Genomic DNA, 21,103 nt, shown 5'->3' on the forward strand with positions numbered 1-21,103 from the left:
AGGAGACCCCTAAGGGGAAAAGACGGATGTAGAAGAAGAAGATATATTTAATAAAAATGACTATTAGAAAGCTTCTAATACAGAAAGAAAAGTAAGACAGATTTTCAGGGGAAAAGAGTTTATTGAAGATACTCGTATAACATAGACTTCTTTTACTGTAGATCTTTACCCAAAGCAGCGTGTGATCAGACTTTATACCCAGTCTTAAACTAAAAGGTGGGAACCGTTAGGACCTCCTACAAAAAGGAGGAAGGGCCATTTGGTCCAAATCTTTATGGTAATTACATTTTGGACAATGTAACACCAGAGGTTTATCACACCTGTAAGGATTATACAGAAAATCATTCACTGTCATTACATTATTCATAATAACACTCTCTGGTGTTTATAACAGTTTATAATCACACCCTCCAGTGTCGCCCAAATGAGAGTGAGGGTCACTTTTGAGTCTGGTTCTTCTCAAGGTTTCTTCCTCTTCCATCTAAGGGAGTTTTTCCTCACCACAGTCACCTCAGTCACCTCAGGTTTGTTCATTAGAGATAAATACAAACACATTTAATGTATAAGTCTAATATTAATCTTTATGTACTATATTTCTTATGTTCTGTAAAGCTGCCTTGAGACAATGTCCATTGTTAAAAGTGCTATACAAATAAATTTGAAGTGAGAAATGAATCATACGTCAGCTACCAGCCTGGGAGAGTGAAGGCTATTGTGTGCTTTCTCCAAGACATGTAAATCCACCTGACTGCTTATTTTTAACACACAATCTTCTCTGAAATCTTTAGAATGTGTTCCTGTTTGCAGTTATATATAAATAAAAGCCTTTATTTTGTCACATGTACATATACATTACACCACAGTGAAATTCTTTCTTCGCATATCCCAAATTTGGAGGTTGGGGTCAACAGATCTTCTAATCAACAACCCAGAGCTTTAACCACTTACACCTCTACTGCCCCAGTAAGGGTATAACACAATGTCTCTGTCTGTATTTGTGTCTCTGTCTGTTTAGGGCCCAAAATAGGAAATCGTCTGTTTTCTTCTTCCGATTTAACAAGGATGTCGGTGTGGTCAAATTTAGGGAAATTTAATTTTCAGAACATAACTTTATCGGACTGCTGAACTATAAATCTTAATAGCTTGAGTCTAATGTGACGAAGTAAGCGAGCTAATTACAAGCTAATTAATTGCTAATTAAAAGCTTTTTTTTTTTACCCAAATAAAAAAAGAAGTAGACAACAATATCAGTAACCATGTGACAGTTTTTCAGCTTGTTACATTTTAGAAAGATCAGAAAACCTTCACTGGACACGTCACCAGAATCTGTTACTTACAGTGTTTCTGTCAGTCAAAATGGGGATTATTTCATTATAATTACTATATGATTTACTCTTAATAAGTATGTAGAATGATCATTTGTTAAGGACAAGCATGCAGTGTATGTACAGTTTAATTGTTTAGGTGACTCCGCAGACTTCAGCCTGTGAGAGCTAGTTCGAGCACCGGCTTAGTAAATTTCTTTTGTTGTATAGAAATTTAGTAATAAAAAAAGGGGTTTTATTCTTACCCTTAGTAAGGCAGTGTTTAGTTTGGGCTAAAACCACATAGCGCATGTTATTAGTATCAGGTTAACGAACTTGGTCTCCATGAGCAGGATTGCCAAGAGCTGAGTAAATTGTCTGTATATAGCAGAATATAGACAACAAATCAGAAACATACAGCACTGGTAACTTATTTTCCCAAGAAGACTGAGAAAAGGATGAAACACACACACAAATAAAAAATACCCCAAATTACTTACCCTGTTTGTCATATCTGTATCCACAGTTGTTTATAAACCTAGTTTTAAACCAATTTCTTGTTCTCTGGCTTTGAGAAAGGGCCAATTATTCTTCTATAAAGATTCTGAGCCTTGAGTTGAATGACCCCCGTGTTACTTCTGTTGGTAGCTTTTAATTAAAAGGGAAGCTGCATCCTTTAATTCAGCAGTGTCCAATCTTATCCACAAAGGGCCGGTGTGGGTGCAGGTTTTCATTCCAACCAAGCAGAAGCCACACCTGATTCCACCTGTTTAATCAGTCATTCTTGGCTTTTAGTAGACTCTGGTGTGGCTTCTGCTTAGTTGGACTGAAAACCTGCACCCACACCGGCCCTTTCCGGATAAGATTGGACATCGCTGCTCTAGTTTAACGTGTTATTCAAGTAAATTATGATAGTAAATCGTTCATGTAGTCATTCTCTTTGCCACTGGGGGGCACTAGTGTGTTTTGTATAATCATAAGTCTTTTAAGGTGCCACCTCATCCTTGGTGTGAAGTATAGATGGTAATATAAGTAGGGCTTAGCTGACACAAAAGTCTGTTAGGACTTCCTCCATGGTAGGTGAGCATTTCGCTCCTTCTCTCCTTCCTCTGCGTCATCCAAAGTCACAGAAACTGGAAGGGGAGGAGATTTCCTGGAGAAGTAAAAACAAAATTATATATATAGGAAAGGGAAAAGAAATCAGAGATAGTTACACAAATTACTTAACTGCTGGTTAAAGATATGGTATGCTAGCTAAGATCTTTAAAACAGAGCTACCTAACAAACCTTCAAACAATTTCCTGTTTAAATGTTACATCATAAGCAGAAAACCGTGTGCTACCATGTACCTGTCTCCACTCTGTGTCATGAGCCTCCTGCATATCTCCATCTGCACATCCAGACCCCTCTTCATACTGCACATCTCCATATACTCATGCAGATGCCTGTTCATGTCTGATTTTGCTGTGGCCAACTCCAGCTGTTGAAAGAAAGCAGAAGAATCAAATGTTAGCTCCAGGTTAATGTTACAATAGAAAATAAGATAAATAATTATATAAGACAGCTTGAGCCAAATATAGACCTACACCAGATCCTAAGACTGTGATAGCCTTCTTAATGCTTTCACAACTCTAGCTGGGTCTGACAATGTACTAGTGATATTGCTACACCAACATGCAGCAGCATAAACAATGACACAGTGAAATTGCCACAGCTCCAATAACTTTAGGAATTTCCTTTCTGACAGTGTTGGGTGCTCAGACACTCTCCTTCAGTTTAAATGTAGATTAAAGACATAGCTACTGAAAGGACTGTAGAAAGGAGATTAATATTTAAATATAATATTTATAGGTTTCTTCCTCTTCCATCTAAGGGAGTTTTCCTCACCAAAGTCACCTCAGTCAATTCAGACTTGTTCATTATGGATAAATACACACACATTTCAATAGAAGTCTAACATTAATAATCTTATGTCCTGTAAAGCACTTAGCTCCATGAAGACATGGTGTGAGAATGTTGGAAGAAACAGAAACCCTTTCCTAAGGAAAAAACTGCAGAACATTAAAGCAAGCCTGACGAAATCAGCCCAAATCGCGTGGTAATAAACTTTTATGGTCTGATGAGACCAAGGGAGAACTTTTTAGGCATAATTCTACCAGATTTGTACGATGCAAAAATAAGACATTGCATGACCCCAAGGAACACAACACACACCCAAGGTGAAACATGCTGGTGGAAACATCATGCTATGGAGCTGCTTGTCTTATGTTTAAGGCATTTGGCATTTATCCTTATTCAGGGCGACAGTCATCTAAGTTGAGGGTTAAGGACCTTGCTCAAGGGCCCAACAGTGGCAGCTTGGTGGGTATGGGATTCAAACTCACAGCCTTCCAATCAGAAGCCCAGTGCCTTAACTGGATTTAGAGCTCTAGTCAATATTCATGTTACAATTACAGTAAGTCACAATGATGCTCCAAAGCACAAATCCAAATCAACAAAGGAACAATTGTGCTGTCTAAATTCAATTTCTGTGGAATACTTGAAGGTTGTGACCAGAAAATCTCCTCACACTTTGATAGATCTGAAGCATTTTTGCAAGAAGTTGAGATGTTTTCATTGCTAGATTCTGAGTGTTTGATATATTTTAAGAGCATGTTCACCTTTCACAGCATTTGCCAGACATAAATCAGGACAAGAAAGAATTTTCTTTTGCAAATCTCTAAACTGGTGTGACTAAAAAAAAATACATATATATAAATGTTGTTTTCACTTTCTCCATATGAATTCAGAGCATAAGGCACCGAAAACACTTACCTCTATCTGGTCTATGGTTTCTTGGTATTCCTTCTCACGAAACTTGAACATAGACTCTGTGTCCTTTATCACCTTCTCTATGGACTCGTCCTGCTGTGTAAAAAAAAAAAAAAAAAAAGATAAAACGAACAGAACTGTATTCTCTGAAATTAGTTTACCTAATAAACTCATCCTAAGGCATTGATATTTTATGCATTTTATGTTTGGCTCAATATTTAAGACTATATACCATCGAGGCAGCATCATGCCTTATATACAGTATTTCAACAGAAAATAATGATTTTTCAGAATAATTTGGCACAACATCATCCAGCTATACTGTAAATGTACCCAGTAAGAGGTATCAAAATCTCTGTACCTCCCCATTAGTGTCCACAGCCAAGGTGCATCCTGGGAAATCCTCCCAGAGCAGTAATGTTTCTTCTGTTTCTTCCCAAGCCAGACTATCACAGTCATCCTCAAACTCATTGTCATGCCTACAAAACACACACGGAGGCATTATCAGGCCATTAAGAGTTCGAATCAATACTAATAGATCAGATTAGACTACTGAGAATCATAACTCCAAATCTAAAGGGTCTTAAAATATTTCCTATAATTAGTCAAGATAAAAATCTTTGCTGCTTTGTTCGAGAAATGAAAAAACTTGTACTCATAAACAACTTGTTTAGTTCTGGAAGCAAAATGAATACATATTTTCTATATCTGTATTAGTGTTCCTTTTGGATGTATTTCCTGTTCAATCTGAATCTTGTAATTCATAAATAAACTCATCAAAAAAGCATGTTCTGTCATTGGAGTGGATCTGGTCCCTTTGGAGGTCGTTGCTGAGAAGAGAGTGATGCACAAATTGCTGGACATTATAGAGAACACCTCTCACCCTCTAAAACACATGCTTGTTGGATTGAGGAGTAATTTTAGCTGAAGAATGTGAATGTTACATGAGGTTTTTTGCTCCCATGTGCAAAAGCACCCTTGACGTTGATTTTTAGTGAACTAGACAGCAAAACTCATTCCATAACAACCTAAAGGACAATTCATAAATAACCTGCATCCGTTTATATATTGGTACATATTTTTTGTACATAAATTTGTGTATTTGCAAAGAAATATATTTTTTGTTGATATTTTGCATAGTCTTGTACAGTGTAAATGTTTGTATCTACTGTATATACTTTATATCTATAACTTTTATCCTTTGTATTGCATGGCTATGTTCGGCTGCTCATGCAAACCAGTTGTCCAAGTGGGGATTAATAAAGTCATTCAGTCTGTCTGTCTGTCTGTCTGTCTGTCTGTCTGTCTGTCTGTCTGTCTGTCTGTCTGTCTATCTATCTATCTATCTATCTATCTATCTATCTATCTATCTATCTATCTATCTATCCATCCATCCATCCATCCATCCATCCAATAATCCATCAATCTATTGACTGAAAAGTTGTTCTCAGACACTTACAGTTTGTTGAGAATCCTCTGCATTTCCTCATTAACCGGATTGGTCGATGAGCCACACAGCTCCGGCTCTTTTTTCTTGCACCCCTCACTCACAGAAATGCTGACCGAGTCGTCACTACCGGTGGGTTTATTAGTCTGTGAGGCCTGTTTGCAGTGGCAGCGGGTCAGTGTTGAGGGAGGCGTAGCCACCTGCTAACGTGAGAAAGGGTAACTATGGCAACACTCAATAGAACAACAAAGAACTCGAAGAATGTATAGTAAATTTCCAGTCCAGGTAACATTGAAACATTGACTAGCTTTCAGTCATTCCAGCTTAGTTCCTTTCAAGATGTGTCCAGGTCTCACAGGTCTCTTTCTGAGCTCTTACTGCAGAGCTACCTGATAAAAAAATTACTTAATGACAGTTATATGACATCATAAATGTGGGTGTGGCCAACATCAAACTGGAAGTGTATCCGAAAAATCTTATGGAAGGAAAAATAACCTATGCTTTATTAATTTTATACAAATAGCTCCATTTGGTCAGGACTATTATATTGCACATATTTATGATGTACTATAATAATCATTATTTCTGATCCTGTGAACATTTGTAATTGAATAACTTTCAAGAAAAGTTTGAATGATGTTTGTAAGTATGTATATATGTGTGTGTGTGTGTGTGTGTGTGTGTGTGTGTGTGTGTGTGTGTGTGTGTGTGTGTGTGTGTGTGTGTGTGTGTGTGTGTGAATGTATGTATGTGTCTTTTTCCCCTCAATTTCATTTTTGGTTCAAAAGTAATTTAAAAAAGAAAGGAATGTATAATAGTATGTACCTATAATAAAAGCTTTTGCAACATTGTTCTTTAACACAGTCAGGCCAATAAAGCTCATCTGAGTCCAGGTACTTTGTCTAACCAAGTCTGAGGTGAGAAGAACTCTATGTAGTAACTCTAACTCACTGCTGGACCAGACAACATTCCTGGCAACATTCCTCTGCTCAGGGAATGCAGAGAACTAGCTCACGGATATCTTCAACATTTCTGAGCAGTGCTGTTGTTCCTACGTGCTTCAAGACAACCACCATCGTCCCTGTGCCAAAGAATTCTACAGTGTCCTGCCTCAATGACTATCATCCCGTCGCACTCACACCGATCATGTGAGTGCTTTGAAACGCACATCTTGAGGCACATCAAGACCCAGCTACCACCCTCACTGGACCCCCTGCAGTTTGTGTACTGTCCAAACCTCATTACGGACACCATTGCTATGACCCTCCATCTGGCTCTCACCCACTATAAAAATAAAGATGCTTAAGTTTGAAAGCTGTTCATCAGCTGTTCAGCATTCAACACAATCTTTCCTCGGCACCTGATAGAGAAGCTGAGCCTGCTGGGCCTGATCACCTCCCTCTACAAGTAAATCCAGGACTTCTTGACTGGGAGAGCTCAGTCAGTCTGGATTGGGGAACAGCATCTCCAGCACCCCCACACTGAGCACTGGAGCTCCTCAGAGCTGTATGCTCAGCCCACTGCTGTTCACTTTGCAGACTCACGTCTGTGTAGGAATGCACAGCTCAAATTACATCATCAATTTCACCAATGACACAACCAGTCAGCATACAGTTTGAAGGTTAGACAGCTAACTGCCTGGTGTAGAGCCAACAATCTGTCTATCTGAACACTTAACTCTAATAAAACTAAAGAGATGGTTGTTGATTGCAGAAGAGCACAGAGCAACCACTCTCCACTGAACATCGACAGATCCTCTGTAGAGATCGTCAAGAGCATCAAATTCCTTCTTGTTCATCTGGTGAAGAAATTCACTTTTTCATTCCAGGTCCATCCCCAAGAAAGCTCAGCAGCATCTCTACTTACTCCATCTCCCTCCCCTCATCCTGACCACATTTTACAGAGGGACCATTGAGAGCATCCTGAGCAGCTGCCTCACTGTCTGGTTTGGGAACTGCACCGTTTCGGTGCAGGACAGCTGAGAAAATAATTGGAGTCTCTCTTCCCTGTATCACAGACATTTACATCACACTCTGCATCTGCAAAGTTAACAGCATCGTGCACGACCCCACACACCCCTCACATACACTCTTTTCCCTCCTGCCATTTGGGAAATTGTACCATAGCAATCGGGCCCTCACAACCAGATTTTGTCCTGTAGTGTTATGTATTATCTGGTTGCAATGTCTTTTGTCTTGTACTGTTTGTTCCAGGTTGCACACAATGCACTTTATGTAGTTAGGACAAAGTTACTTCCAGTCCTTAGCTCTCTGTTGTTCTGTGTCGGTCTGTTTTATGTAGCTCTATGTTGATTTATGCAGCTCTATGTTGATTTATGTAGCTCTATGTTCATTTATGTAGCTCTATGTTGATTTATGGAGGAAAGTTCACCATGTACTGCATCAGCCATATAGGGTTGAAATGACAATAAAAGCTTCCTGACTTGACTTGAATTTAAATTTGAATTTAAAAGAGAGAGGGAGAGAGAGAGAGAGAGAGAGAGAGAGAGAGAGAGAGAGAGAGAGAGAGAGAGAGAGAGAGCTAAGTTGAGGCAAATATACTATAAGAGAATGTAAGTAATGTAAGTGAAGAGAGGCAGAAGAAAAGCAAAGGAATAAAATGGATGTATGGAACACCACCACATGTGTTTAAATGACTTACTGATGGATTTTGTTTAATGGTATTTTGGTGAAAAATTAATAAGCATTACAATAAAGTAGACTGTGACATACTACTTACTAAAGCTTATCATACAGAGTTTTACTATGTGTCCTGAAAAAATCTGATAATTTTAAAGAGTGATGTTAATTTAGTGTTATGTTTTTACCTGGAAGATCTGAGTCATGTCCTCACAGTTCCGCTGCTGGGCGACGTCGCACAGGCGTGCAGTTATGTCAATCCTTCTACAGATGTCCATATCCACCTTCCTGGCCTTCTCCTGGATCTTACTGTCCAAGTCTGAGAGGTTCTGATGGGAAGTGTAAAGAATTAGCTTACAAACCAATTCTATATATAACATACAGCGTATTTATTTGACATTATATTTAACTTTTTTTTTTGGTTCTATCTAACTCACATTGCTCATGAGGCCCTTGAAGACGATGAGCTCAGCCTTCAGCTGCTTAACTCGGAGAGCCAGCTTATCCTGACACATCTCACTCATGTACAGGTCCTAGACACATAAATGTAACATTAATATACATTGTTAAGATTTAATATACGATGATGCTCATCTTCATCAGTTGCTTAAAAGCTCCTCGTTACACAATTGCACATGATTATATAGAGTACAGTTGTTGTTCTTTCGGCTTTCTGTTCTGTCGCAACCTTCCCATTTTATCCAGGCTTGGGAATAATCCAGCCACTGAAGGGTAATTATTAAACTCTTAGTGTTTAACTCCCTGCTCAGGAATTGAACCCAGGCCACGGCAATGAGACCACAGGATCCTGCTCTTGGATCCACCAGGAAGCTAAAGGATTCGGTGCCTTGCTCAAGGGCACCTCAGTCGTGGAATTGCCGGCCCGACTCGAACCCACAACCCACAACCTTAGGGTTAGGAGTCAAACTCTCTAACCATTAGGCCACGACTTCCCTCTGGTCACTCTCTGGTGTCACCCAGATGAAGATGGCTTCTATTTTGAGCTTTTCATTAAATTTAATATTAAAATGTCATCATTTATTCCCTGAATTTTTATAATCCTCTAAAGCTGCTTTGTAAAAAAGTGAATTGTTAAAAGTGCTATACAAATAAAAACAGATCGAAAGTGAATTACATTTTAAGCGCAGTGCTTTTATTCACAAACACAACCTGGAAACATGAACGTTAGAATGATTTTAACCTCGGTGTAACCCATTCCACACGGCAAGGGATTTTAATCTAATCTGCACTTTGAACCATCACAAATATTATGCACAGGCCTTTTATTTATCAAGTACAGACTCAAGATGTTTAATTTTAATACATTGGTAGGTAACTAGACAACAACTAATCAACTAAAACTTGTTCATCAAGAAAGAAGCAAGGTTAGCATCAATCTTTTAACAAGCACACCATGAAAGACATGTGCAAAAAAAACCCCACCATTTTAATTCTTACTAACTGGATCACATTCAACAGACTTTCATCTCCATGTCACGGTCAGCGCCCCCGCTTCCCGACTGGCAACGTAAAGAAGGGTCGGCAGAATATTAGTCGCTTCCGGACTACTAGCCGGCGTGTATAAATACGAACTTGAACTTGACCTCAGTGCGAAGTCTCGATTTGCATTAGCAGTCATTCTGAGCGTTTCCAGTCTGTCTTAGTTCCGGTTTCTTAGTCCTAGTTTCTGTGTTTTGATTCTCTGATTGTTTGCTGCCTGCCCTGACCTCCTGCCTGTCCTTTCGTGTCTGATTTGTGCCTGTCCTTTGATATTGTGTTTGCCGTGTTTGACCCTGCCTGTCTGTTTTCGAGTTTTGAATAAACGATCACCAGCCTTATGACCCCTCGTTACACTTAGATTACCAGGTACCTATACGGGTGTATACGTGTGATAGCTTTGTGGTTAAGGTGTTGGACTACAGGTTGAGTCTCCAAACACCAGGTCCACCAATCTGCCACTGCTGAGCCTCTGAACAAGGCCCTTAATGCTCAGTTGTACAATATGAGATAAAACATACACTGCTCTGGATTTGCTCAGACTGTAGTGTGCCAAAATGCCATAAATATACAGTAAATGTCTAGATATCAGGCATCTGGATGTCTACCAGCTGAGTTCGCTGTTTAAGGTACCAGTAGAATTGCACTATAAGCACAACAAGCTATGGGCTCATCAAATGGGCTACTGAATGTTAACAACTATTTGCACTACAAACACTCACGTCTACACATTTCATAGACTCAAAATACCTCATTATAATTACTGTCTACCTTAAGACAGTGAATGTGCAATACCTTAATATTATTTAAACTTTTATTGCTATAGTTAAATTTATAAAACACTATTCACATAATAATAATAATAATAATAATAGGGGGCACGGTGGCTTAGTGGTTAGCACATTTGCCTCACACCTCCAGGGTTGGGGGTTCGATTGCCGCCTCAGCCTTATGTGTGTGGAGTTTGCCTCGGGGGTTTCCTCTGGGTACTCCGGTTTCCTCCCCGGTCCAAAGACATGCATGGTAGGTTGATTGGCATCTCTGGAAAATTGTCCGTAGTGTGTGATTGTGTGAGTGAATGAGAGTGTGTGCCCTGTGATGGGTTGGCACTCTCTCCAAGGTGTATCCTTACAATCCTTACAATCCTTCACGCTCTCAAGATCACAAAACTCAGGACTTTTGGTAGTTCCCAGAATATCTAAGTCTACTAAAGGTGGTAGAGCGTTTTCGTATTTAGCTCCCAAACTTTGGAATAGTCTTCCTGATAGTGTTCGGGGCTCAGACACACTTTCCCAGTTTAAATGTAGATTAAAAACTCATCTATTTAGTCAGGCATACACATAATACATTCCATAATATCATGCACCAGTACATCAGACCGGCACATTTTTATGAACAGCAGATATGTTAATCCCTTTCCACTGCTTCTCTCTTTGTACCTATCCCGAGGCATCCAGACACTGTACCAGCTCCCAACGTCCTCTGTGGGACAAAGCCTTTGGACGTCCACTGAGCTGAGGCCGACTCTAAGAATCCTGAGACATCTCCAGTTAGACTCTGTGATACTAAGGAGATCCGAAGTCCATGATCCTTACACCAATACAACATTTTACTGACTGTATATTACAATCACACCCCCAGTGTCACCCATATGAGGATGGGTTCCCCTTTGAGTCTGGTTCCTCTCAAGGTTTCTTCCTTTACTAATTTAAGGGAGTTTTTCCTTGCCACTGCTGCCTGAGTCACCTCAGACTTGCTCATAGGGGAATAAATACATACACATTGTGAACTATATACATCTAATAATAATCTAGAATTTTCATTCTGTTAATTCTTATTTCTTTTGTTATTCGTTAATTCCTTTATCATTAATTATGTTTACCATCTGCTCTATGTTTATGTTCTGTAAAGCTGCTTTGAGACAATGTCTATTGTAAAAAGCGCTATACAAATAAACTTGAATTGAATTGAATTGAATTGAATCCTGCCTTGATGCCCAATGACGCCTAAGATCCCGGTGACCCGAGTAGTTCGGATAAGCAGTAGAAAATGAATGAATGAATGAACTATTCACATATGTGCAATATGTTAAGTGCAATATTTCAGCTGTTTACTACTTCAACTAAATAGTATTTTACCAGATCACTTATATTAATGTTTATACTCTTTTATATTTATGTGTATAATTGTTGTCCTTTTTTTTTTTTTTTTACCATTTTATGCACCATAAGGACTGACACTTAATTCGTTGTACCTAGTGTAATGACAATAAAGAATCTATCTACTGTATGAAGCAGTCGTAATGACTATTTAGATATTTAACCTTATCAAAATGAAGCAAAAAATAATACCCATACTACACGCATGCTTGGAAACTTTATACCATGGTTTAAAAAGCTTGCTGAATTGAACTGAACATGATTGACTTGAGTAACAGTTTGTTTTTGTTCTTTAATATGATTTAATGACATATTCTGAGAATAAACCTGAGTCGAAAATAATGCTATATTGGACTAAGATTAGGGTACCTGGTCCAAATGATCAGAATATGTACTGTATAAACACAGTACATCATCTGTTTAAAATGATTTGTTTTGTGTGTCCTTGTAACAGGGGTGTAACTAATTACACTATGTGGTTAAGACATGCTGTATGAAGAATTCATAGCGTCAATTGTCAAACCCGAGCTTATATTTTACCTCTTCTAGCTCTGCAATCTTCTCCTGTAGGTCCAATCTGACTGCATACTCGTCTTCCCACCTGCCATGAAAGAAGTGACATTATAAATATAACCTGTCTTCATGCGTAAGAATTCAGCAGAAATTGGATTGTGCTTTGTGTGTAGTCTAAATTTGGTTCGCTTCGATCAAATCATATGGAAATTTAAAAAAAAAACATTCATGATATAATTTTCCTTAGAGCATTAAACTACACATTTCTTTTCTGTCTGCAGAGGTGTTTCTACATACTACAAATCTACTCTTTATATTTTTGTCACATAAACATCACAGTGAAATTCTTTCTTCACATATCCCAACTTTGGAGGTTGGGGTCAGAGCACAGGGGCAGATATGATACAGCACCATTGGAGCAGTGAGTGCCTGAACCCTGATCCATCAATCAACAATCCAGAGCCTTAACCTCTTGAGCCTCCAGCTTTATGTGCACTGTATATATAGGGCAAATTGTAGGGCAAAGACGAAACAGGTGACGAGGCAGGAAACAGAACAATAGGAAGGACGTGACAAAAAACACGTAAGCAGTCACAAACAACATAATAACGAGTTATAACAAAAACTCCTGCGAGTACCCCCTATAGTGGTCTATCACAAGATTATCCCAGGAGTTTCTGAGAATTTTATTGTGTATATAACATTTAATGAACAGTTTCCATGTTTTCTGCAATACAATCTATTTTGACTCTACTTTATAACGCAGACAGTCATAAAACAGCATTTCACTGCGTGTCGTACCATGTAGGATCGTGTGTGTGATTAAACAAAGTTGAATTTGAATCCTGTTCAACACTTTATACTGTAAATAAGTGTTTTTATTTCATTAGAACAGTTTTATAGAATACTCATTATGTACACTTGAGTACACTGCCAAGGCAAATCAATGATTGTTGTTTTTTTCTTTTTCTACAAATGTAACTAGGGATATTATTAAGATTTGACTAAGAATATATTTAGCACAGGCTTTAAATGAAATGTTTGCATAGATCTAGACTGTGATGCATGAAGAAAAGTTGGGAATGTAAAGGAATGAAATGAGAAATGAAGGGAAGTTCAAGATCCTCTTGAACACTTGGAGCATCCACAGTCATGCTGCATTGCAGATGCTGAAGGACAGGGGGAGGAGGCCGAAGTGTGAGTGTGTGTGTGTGTGCGTGTGTGTGTGTGTGTGTGTGTGTGTGTGTGTGTGTGTGTGTGTGTGTGTGTGTGTGTGTGTGTGTGTGTGTGTCCAGTGTTTTTGATTTAGTATTATTTTCCTGTATTCTGGTGTTAAAACAAACCTAGTATAACTAGGACTTTTATAAGAGTTTCATTTGTTAAATTATACTCACATCTTCATATATAAACAACAGTGACCTGATTGTCAGGATTATAATTTCTTTGATTTCTAATAGCACTCACCGTAATCACACTATAACTAGATTTATGGTATTATAGGTGCACAGTAATGACTAAAATTTTGATAGTGATCAGTTGATAAATTCAACAAGACAGACTTTTTGACCATATAGTAAACAGTTCCAGGCAATATAATAATGTAAATGATTTATAATCACACCGATGAGGTTGTGTTTCCTTTTTGACTCTGGTTCCTCTCAAGGTTCCTCTCTTAAATTTTCTCTCTCATTCTGTCTCATGATGTTTTTCCATATACGGTATATATATACCGATCAGGCATAACATTATGCATTGACTCACCATCCCTTCCAGGGATCAGCATGGGCACCCTGACTGGTCTGCAGCTATGCAGCCCCATACGAAACAAACCGTGATGCACTGTGTATTCTGACACCTTTGGATCGGACCACACGGGCAAGCCATCAGTAGCCACCACCATTACTGAGGCTTGACTGCCCACGACCCTGTCGCTGGTTCACCACTGTTCCGTCCTTGGACCACTTTAGATAGATACTGACCATTGCAGACTGGGAACACCCCACAAGAGCTGCTGTCATCTAGCCATTACAATTTGGCTCTTGTCAAACTCGCTCAAGTCCTTACACTTGCCCATTTTTCCTGCTTCTAACAAATCAAATTTGAGGACAAAATGTTCACTTACTGCCTAATATACATCACTTACTAACAGGTGCCATGATGAAGAGATAATCAGCGGTATTCACTTCACCTGTCAGTGGCCATAATGTTATTATTATTAATATTATTATTGTTATTATTATTATTATTATTATTATTATTATTATTATACATTAGATTATTACATGTTGGGCAGAAATTTGATCACAAACGTTCAATCAGACTGTGATGCATTTAATCAGTCACACACATTTGTGATACTGCTTTTACAAACAAGAAATTAATATTGAAGAAGAAATATTTCAAACACAATATGGCCAGATGTTCTGTTATGTATGTATTTGTGCTCCACTAGCAGAATCAGATCCTCAAAAAGGTGCTTTCCTTCCTTTTCATCTTCATCTGATGATATTTTAGTAGTCATATTTTCTGAACGGTATCCTTTGTTATGACAGCTGATGGTGTCACTAAAACTACTTTAGTGACCGTTTCTAACCAGGATGTGGAATTTTACATGGTGAAAACAGATGAGTGGAGTGATGGACATGGTGAAATGTCCTCAGTGAGGTTATGGGGAACATAAGCACTCTTGAAAAGTTGCTTGGCCAATCAGATAAGTGGACCAGGATTATATTATTAAACTGTAATCAATCTCAGTGTGGCTGTGATAAGGTCAGCAGTGCGTGGGACTTTGCAGTAAAGGCTAATAAAGGCTAATAGCTGCTGATATTTAATTAACGTAGGTTTGGCCATTCAGGGGAAAATCTCTTCATGGAATGTGAAAGAGTGAAAAATCTTGATAATAAAGCAATGTACATGTGACACAGCATAGCAATTCTCTAAAGGGAAATGTAATAGAAGGCAGAAGCTTGTGCACCCCTGACCAGTACATCCATATGCGGTTCATTGAACCCTCACCACAAAGTTTGAAGCACACAATTGTATAGAAGGTCTCTGTGAGCTGAACCATTGCAGTTTCCCTTAACTGGAGCTAAGCAACTTGAACCCTGTTCCAATATGAACAAATGCACAGAGCTCCATGAAGACATGGTGTGTGAAGGTTGGAGTGAAGAACTCGAGTGTCCTGCACTGAACCCTGACTCTGACTCAACACCACTGAACACCTTTGTGATGAACTGGAACACAGACTGAACCCCAGACCTCCTCACTCTTACATCATCAGTGTCTGATCTCACTGATGCTCTTGTAGCTGAATGAATACAAATCCACACAGACACACAACAACATCTAGTGGAAAGACTTCATAGGAGAATGGAGCACCTTATAACAACAAAGAGAGGGGAATTAATCTATAATTTGATTTTCAGCAATTACAGAATGTATACTGTATCTACATGTTTTTTTGTAAGAGTTTGATCATGTACTGCATCACATATACAGTATATATATATATATATATATATATATATATATATATATATATATATATATATATATATATATATATATATATAAAATGGCAGGATCGATTAATCTTCCAGACGTTAACAGATTCAGTAACAACTGCCTTCATGTAAGGTCTAAATGTAAGATTTCTTGCTCTAATTACTTCACTACATTTCAATGCCTGTTTTTAAATAAAAAGTATCAAAACCATAAGCTTATTTTACAGAAATAACACAACGTATAACTGTGAAAGATGACGAATTCCAAAAGGTATAAAAAAACAAAAACAATAATGGATTAACCAGATGCATATCAAAGATTAATATTGGTCTCTTGGGGTACAAGGAAACTCTACATCGAGACTCCTCTGTTCTGGCACTGAGGTGGTGGAGTGACTTCCCCAAACAGCTGAGTCATTTGCTTAGTCTGTGTCCTAGTGAATCAGCATCATATTTACTAAGGTAAAGACCCACAGCTGCAGGATGACCCAGAAAAAAAAGTAATTGTATGTCTGGCTAAATATATTTAATGTATACAGAATGCAATATAATATTAAAGTAGAAAAACATACAGTAATTTAGTTTTTCAGGTATGTCCCTGATTAGGATCAGAAACAATATATTGTGCCCTTAACTGGGAAAAGGACAAACTATAAGCTAGACTTTTCAGCTATATTTCCATCTGGTTTGCTCAGAGAATTTTAAACCATGGTTCATAGAGAGATTTGATAGAGCAGAAATGCTGACCTTTGCTTGTATTCATCCCTTTCCAGCTTCACCTTTGCCAGCACATTATTAAGGGCCCGAATTTCTGGTGTGATGGTGTCGATTTGAACCCCAACCCCATCTTGATATGGCCAGGACACTCTGGGACCAGAAAACCTCAAATCCCAGCTGTTGTTCAACCGTCCAGTGGGTTTGTGAAACAAAACTGAGGTGGGATGAACTTGAGATGTGGAGTTAGTAAACCTTTCTGTCCCATTGGCATCATAGCTCTGTCTGATACAGTTGATGGACTTAGGAACAACTGGAGATAAGGGGAATAATGGAGAAAGATTGGAATTTGAGTCCATTAGACCTGCTGAGTCCTGATTTCCAACCGATATCTTGTTTCTGGGCATGAGTCCAGATCCATTAAGTGTTGGTCCTAGTAAAGTCCTGGTCAAGCATGTTGAATCGTTTGCATTCGAACTTGCTGTGAAGTCTGTTTCTGACTGGACAGTGCAATTTCTTTTACCTTGTCCACATCCTCTGTCATGATTATTGGCCTCCCTGGCCTGCTGAAGCTGGTTTTCCAGGGCTTTGTTTCGGCGCTCTAGCTCATGCACTTTGGCCAAGAAGCAGCGGAACCGCAGGTTCAGAGTCTTCAGGACGCAAATGTTGGAGCCGAGATCATTGCGCAGAGCCGCAGCAGGAGGAGGAGGAGGATGAGGAAGAGATGCTCGGTACAGTGAACCGCTAGAATGGAAATACGGAAAGCTGCTGGACAGTGAGCCAGAATCCAAAAAATCTTGTCCAGCATCACCAAAGAAAAGGCCCGTGTATCCAGGATCAGTGTTTGATAAAGTCGCCCCGGGATCCTGCGGCTGCTGCTGGACCGCGTACGCGCTCTCACCCAAAACCGGATTCATTCTAGAGCTGGAAAATCGGAAGTGCTCGAAATCTGGCATGAACTCCGTTTTCACGTTGACAGTTTTGCATATAAAAACAAAAACAAAGCTGATTGTTATTTATTAGGCTGCCGCACACCAGCACAGTACAGAATGATGCTGCGCTGCTGCCCAGGAGAAGCCTGATGGAGAGCGCGCAGGGACTCGCTGCGGATTACCGCAGTTACACTAATATATATTCTTAAATTACCTTCCTACATACTAATATGCTTCTTATTTCTTCCACCCACTAGGCATTGAAGCCGCACTGTATTTAAACTATAGATTTGTTTCACGGTGTAATTACTCCATAGTGTCCCGTATTATAAGAGTTTTATAATACTTTTTTCTAAGCGCGTTAAGTCCAAACTTTACGGCACCAATAACACTGACCTGACGTCAGTCAGCAGCAAAAAACCACTGCGTAGTTCAAAATGATCAGCTGATAAAAGCCTCCTGTATTTCCATATTACATACTTACAAAAATATCCATATTACATACTTATCATATTCACACATATCTAATTCCAGATTTACTCCCATAACTGTTAAAAAACTCTCCACTCTTCTCTCCTTGGAAATCTTTTCATTAGATGTTGTTGTGTGTCTGTGTGGATTTGTGTTCATTCAGCTACAAGAGCATCAGTGAGATCAGACACTGATGATGTAAGAGTGAGGAGGTCTGGGGTTCAGTCTGTGTTCCAGTTCATCACAAAGGTGTTCAGTGGTGTTGAGTCAGAGTCAGGGGTCAGTGCAGGACACGAGTTCTTCACTCCAACCTTCATACAGCGTGTCTTCATGGAACTCTGTGCTTTGTGTACAGGGACATTGCCATTAAGGACCAGGGTTTCAGTCTACAGGGAAACTCTAATGTAACATACAACAAAGGAAGACATTCTATATAATTGACTTTTTCCAAATTTGTGCCAGGGAAGAACCACATATGAATGTGACGGTCAGGTGTCTGCAAACGTTTAGCCATACTGTATAGTGTATATCTTTACTTGATGGAAAATAAATTGAACAAAAATCTACCTTACAAAGAAGAAATACTGTGCCTCCAAGAGCTAAATATAATTTGTGTAATGTTTTTTCTTTCCAAACACCATGTGTAAAATGTCTTGGTTACAACCACAAGCAAGTATATCATCTGTGGCAAAGCAAAGGAAATACTTAAGAAAATACAGTACAGACCAAAAGTGACCAAAAGGACACACCTTCTCATTCAAAGAGTTTTCTTTATTTTCATGACTATGAAAATTGTAGATTCACACTGAAGGCATCAAAACTATGAATTAACACATGTGGAATTATATACATACATAACAAAAAAGTGTGAAACAACTGAAAATATGTCATATTCTAGGTTCTTCGAATTAGCCACCTTTTGCTTTGATTACTGCTTTGCACACTCTTGGCATTCTCTTGATGAGCTTCAAGAGGTAGTCACCTGAAATGGTCTTCCAAAAGTCTTGAAGGAGTTCCCAGAGAAGCTTAGCACTTGTTGGCCTTTTTGCCTTCACTCTGTGGTCCAGCTCACCCCAAACCATCTCGACTGGGTTCAGGTCCGGTGACTGTGGAGGCCAGGTCATCTGGCGCAGCACCCCATCACTCTCCTTCATGGTCAAATAGCCCTTACACAGCCTGGAGGTGTTTTGGGGTCATTGTCCTGTTGAAAAGATGGTGTATCCAAACTTTTGGAAGGTGTGTCCAAACTTTTGGTCTGCACTGTACCTCCAAACTATTAATCCCTGTTGGTTTTTAACTCTCTAAACATAAAGATGTAAATGTTTCATGTGTTTTTGGTCACACTAACAGCAAAAAACATTCAAGAGCACCTATTTCTGGAAGAACTTGTATACCTTTGTGAAGCAAAAGTGAGTTTAAAGTGACCTGAAAATGTGACGTTATTCTATTATAATGGAAAATGTGACATTATTTTAAATAATCTACTTCATAAGATCATATAATTTCAAATACAGTATTGTTTCGACTCGCACCTCTGAAGTTGGGGGTTTATTCCTACCTCTGCTCTGTGTGTGTGGAGTTTGAATGTTTTCCATGTCCTTTGGGATTTTCCTCCGGGGCCTCTGGTTTAATCCCCCAGTACAAAGACACAAACTGTAAGCTAACTTGCATCTGTAGTGTGTGTGAGGTCGATTATATCCAGCAATGATGCACCGGAGTCCTTTGGGTATGGCTGCAGGTTCCCAGTGACAGAGAAAGAATTAACATCAATAATAATAATAATAATAATAATAATAATAATAATAATAATAATAATAATAATAATAATAATAATAATAATAATAATAATAATAATAATAATAAGGGGGCACGGTGGCTTAGTGGTTAGCACGTTCGCCTCACACCTCCAGGGTTGGGGGTTCGATTCCCGCCTCCGCCTTGTGTTTGTGGAGTTTGCATGTTCTCCGCGTGACTCGGGGGTTTCCTCCGGGTACTCCGGTTTCCGGTCCAAAGACATGCATGGTAGGTTGATTGGCATCTCTGGAAAATTGTCCGTAGTGTGTGTGTGTGTGTGAGTGAATGAGAGTGTGTGTGTGTGGCCTGCGATGGGTTGGCACTCCGTCCAGGGTGTGTCCTGCCTTGATGCCCGATGACGCCTGAGATAGGCACAGGCTCCCCGTGACCCGAGAGTTCGGATAAGTGGTAGAGAATGAATGAATGAACTAATAATAATAATGATAATAATAAGAAGAAGATGATGAATATGATAAAATTGATGAAATTTTCCACGTTAATTATTTTTCTCTAATTTCTCTAATTTCCTTATTGCACATCCAGTAGCTCACATCTTCTATGTAATTCATTTATTTCTCTTTAGATAGTTAATTTTCATTAACTTATAGCCTGTATGAAGTCTATTACTCATATCGTTGACACGGCTCACTTAATGTGATATTTATATGCACATTTTTTGTGATATTGAATTTTGTAACTCAGCTGAAAACTCAACAGGTAAAGCTAAAGAATGTGTGAAAATGATCCATCCCAATTCCAATGAGATATATATATATATATACTTTTGAAACACTTAACAGAATTATTGCTAGTACATGTGAAGGTAACAGGAAGCATGTTTTTATATTCTCAAACTAAAAAAATGAGGAGAATCCTGACCTTTAATTGAATCAACTTGGAAACGCAATGTCAAGACATCCGTTTTTGTTTTACATTGAAGACGTTTGGGTTTGAGATCGAAAGATGAATAATGTCTTTGTGATGAGCCGTTTTCATCACACTGAACTATTTTCAAAGCAAATTCAGAAAGAATTCCTATTAAATTTACAAAAAAACAAAACAAAAACACCTCCTCCAAAAGTATTGGAACAAGGTCAACGTTTGTTTTTGGATGAATATGAGACGATAGCATTTTTTATTTTATATACAGATATGTAAATCTAGATGTGTTAAACAATTAAAAGTCATTGTATGTGTATGGTACCATCAAGGGTTTATTCCTGCCTCACACCCTGGTTCGCTTCTCCAGGTTTCAAATGCAGTGACTGGGACGTCCACTGATGAGCTCATGAAGCCAGTATGACACGTTTGCTTTGTGA

General features: G+C 38.8%; 1 protein-coding gene across 3 annotated transcripts; it reads right to left on the minus strand.

Moving 5' to 3' along the window:
* Positions 1-110: 110 nt before the first annotated feature.
* iffo1a (intermediate filament family orphan 1a) lies at positions 111-17,710 on the minus strand. 3 transcript variants are annotated; one of them, XM_027143829.2, is made up of 9 exons: positions 16,621-17,710; positions 12,398-12,458; positions 8,639-8,734; positions 8,390-8,530; positions 5,575-5,762; positions 4,477-4,594; positions 4,119-4,211; positions 2,654-2,784; positions 111-2,457 (listed from the first exon to the last, which is right to left on the minus strand). In XM_027143829.2, exons 1-9 carry the CDS (start codon positions 17,541-17,543, stop codon positions 2,364-2,366), a joined length of 1,845 nt encoding a protein of 614 aa, XP_026999630.2. In that variant the 5' UTR covers positions 17,544-17,710; the 3' UTR covers positions 111-2,363. The 3 variants fall into 3 exon arrangements, with proteins under 3 accessions (XP_026999630.2, XP_026999629.2, XP_026999628.2); XM_027143828.2 differs by having other exon boundaries at positions 4,119-4,208; positions 5,575-5,765; XM_027143827.2 differs by having other exon boundaries at positions 5,575-5,765; positions 16,621-17,706.
* Between the last annotated feature and the right edge of the window lie 3,393 nt (positions 17,711-21,103).

This window comes from Tachysurus fulvidraco, chromosome 7, assembly GCF_022655615.1.
Source record: "Tachysurus fulvidraco isolate hzauxx_2018 chromosome 7, HZAU_PFXX_2.0, whole genome shotgun sequence".
NCBI lineage: Eukaryota > Metazoa > Chordata > Actinopteri > Siluriformes > Bagridae > Tachysurus > Tachysurus fulvidraco.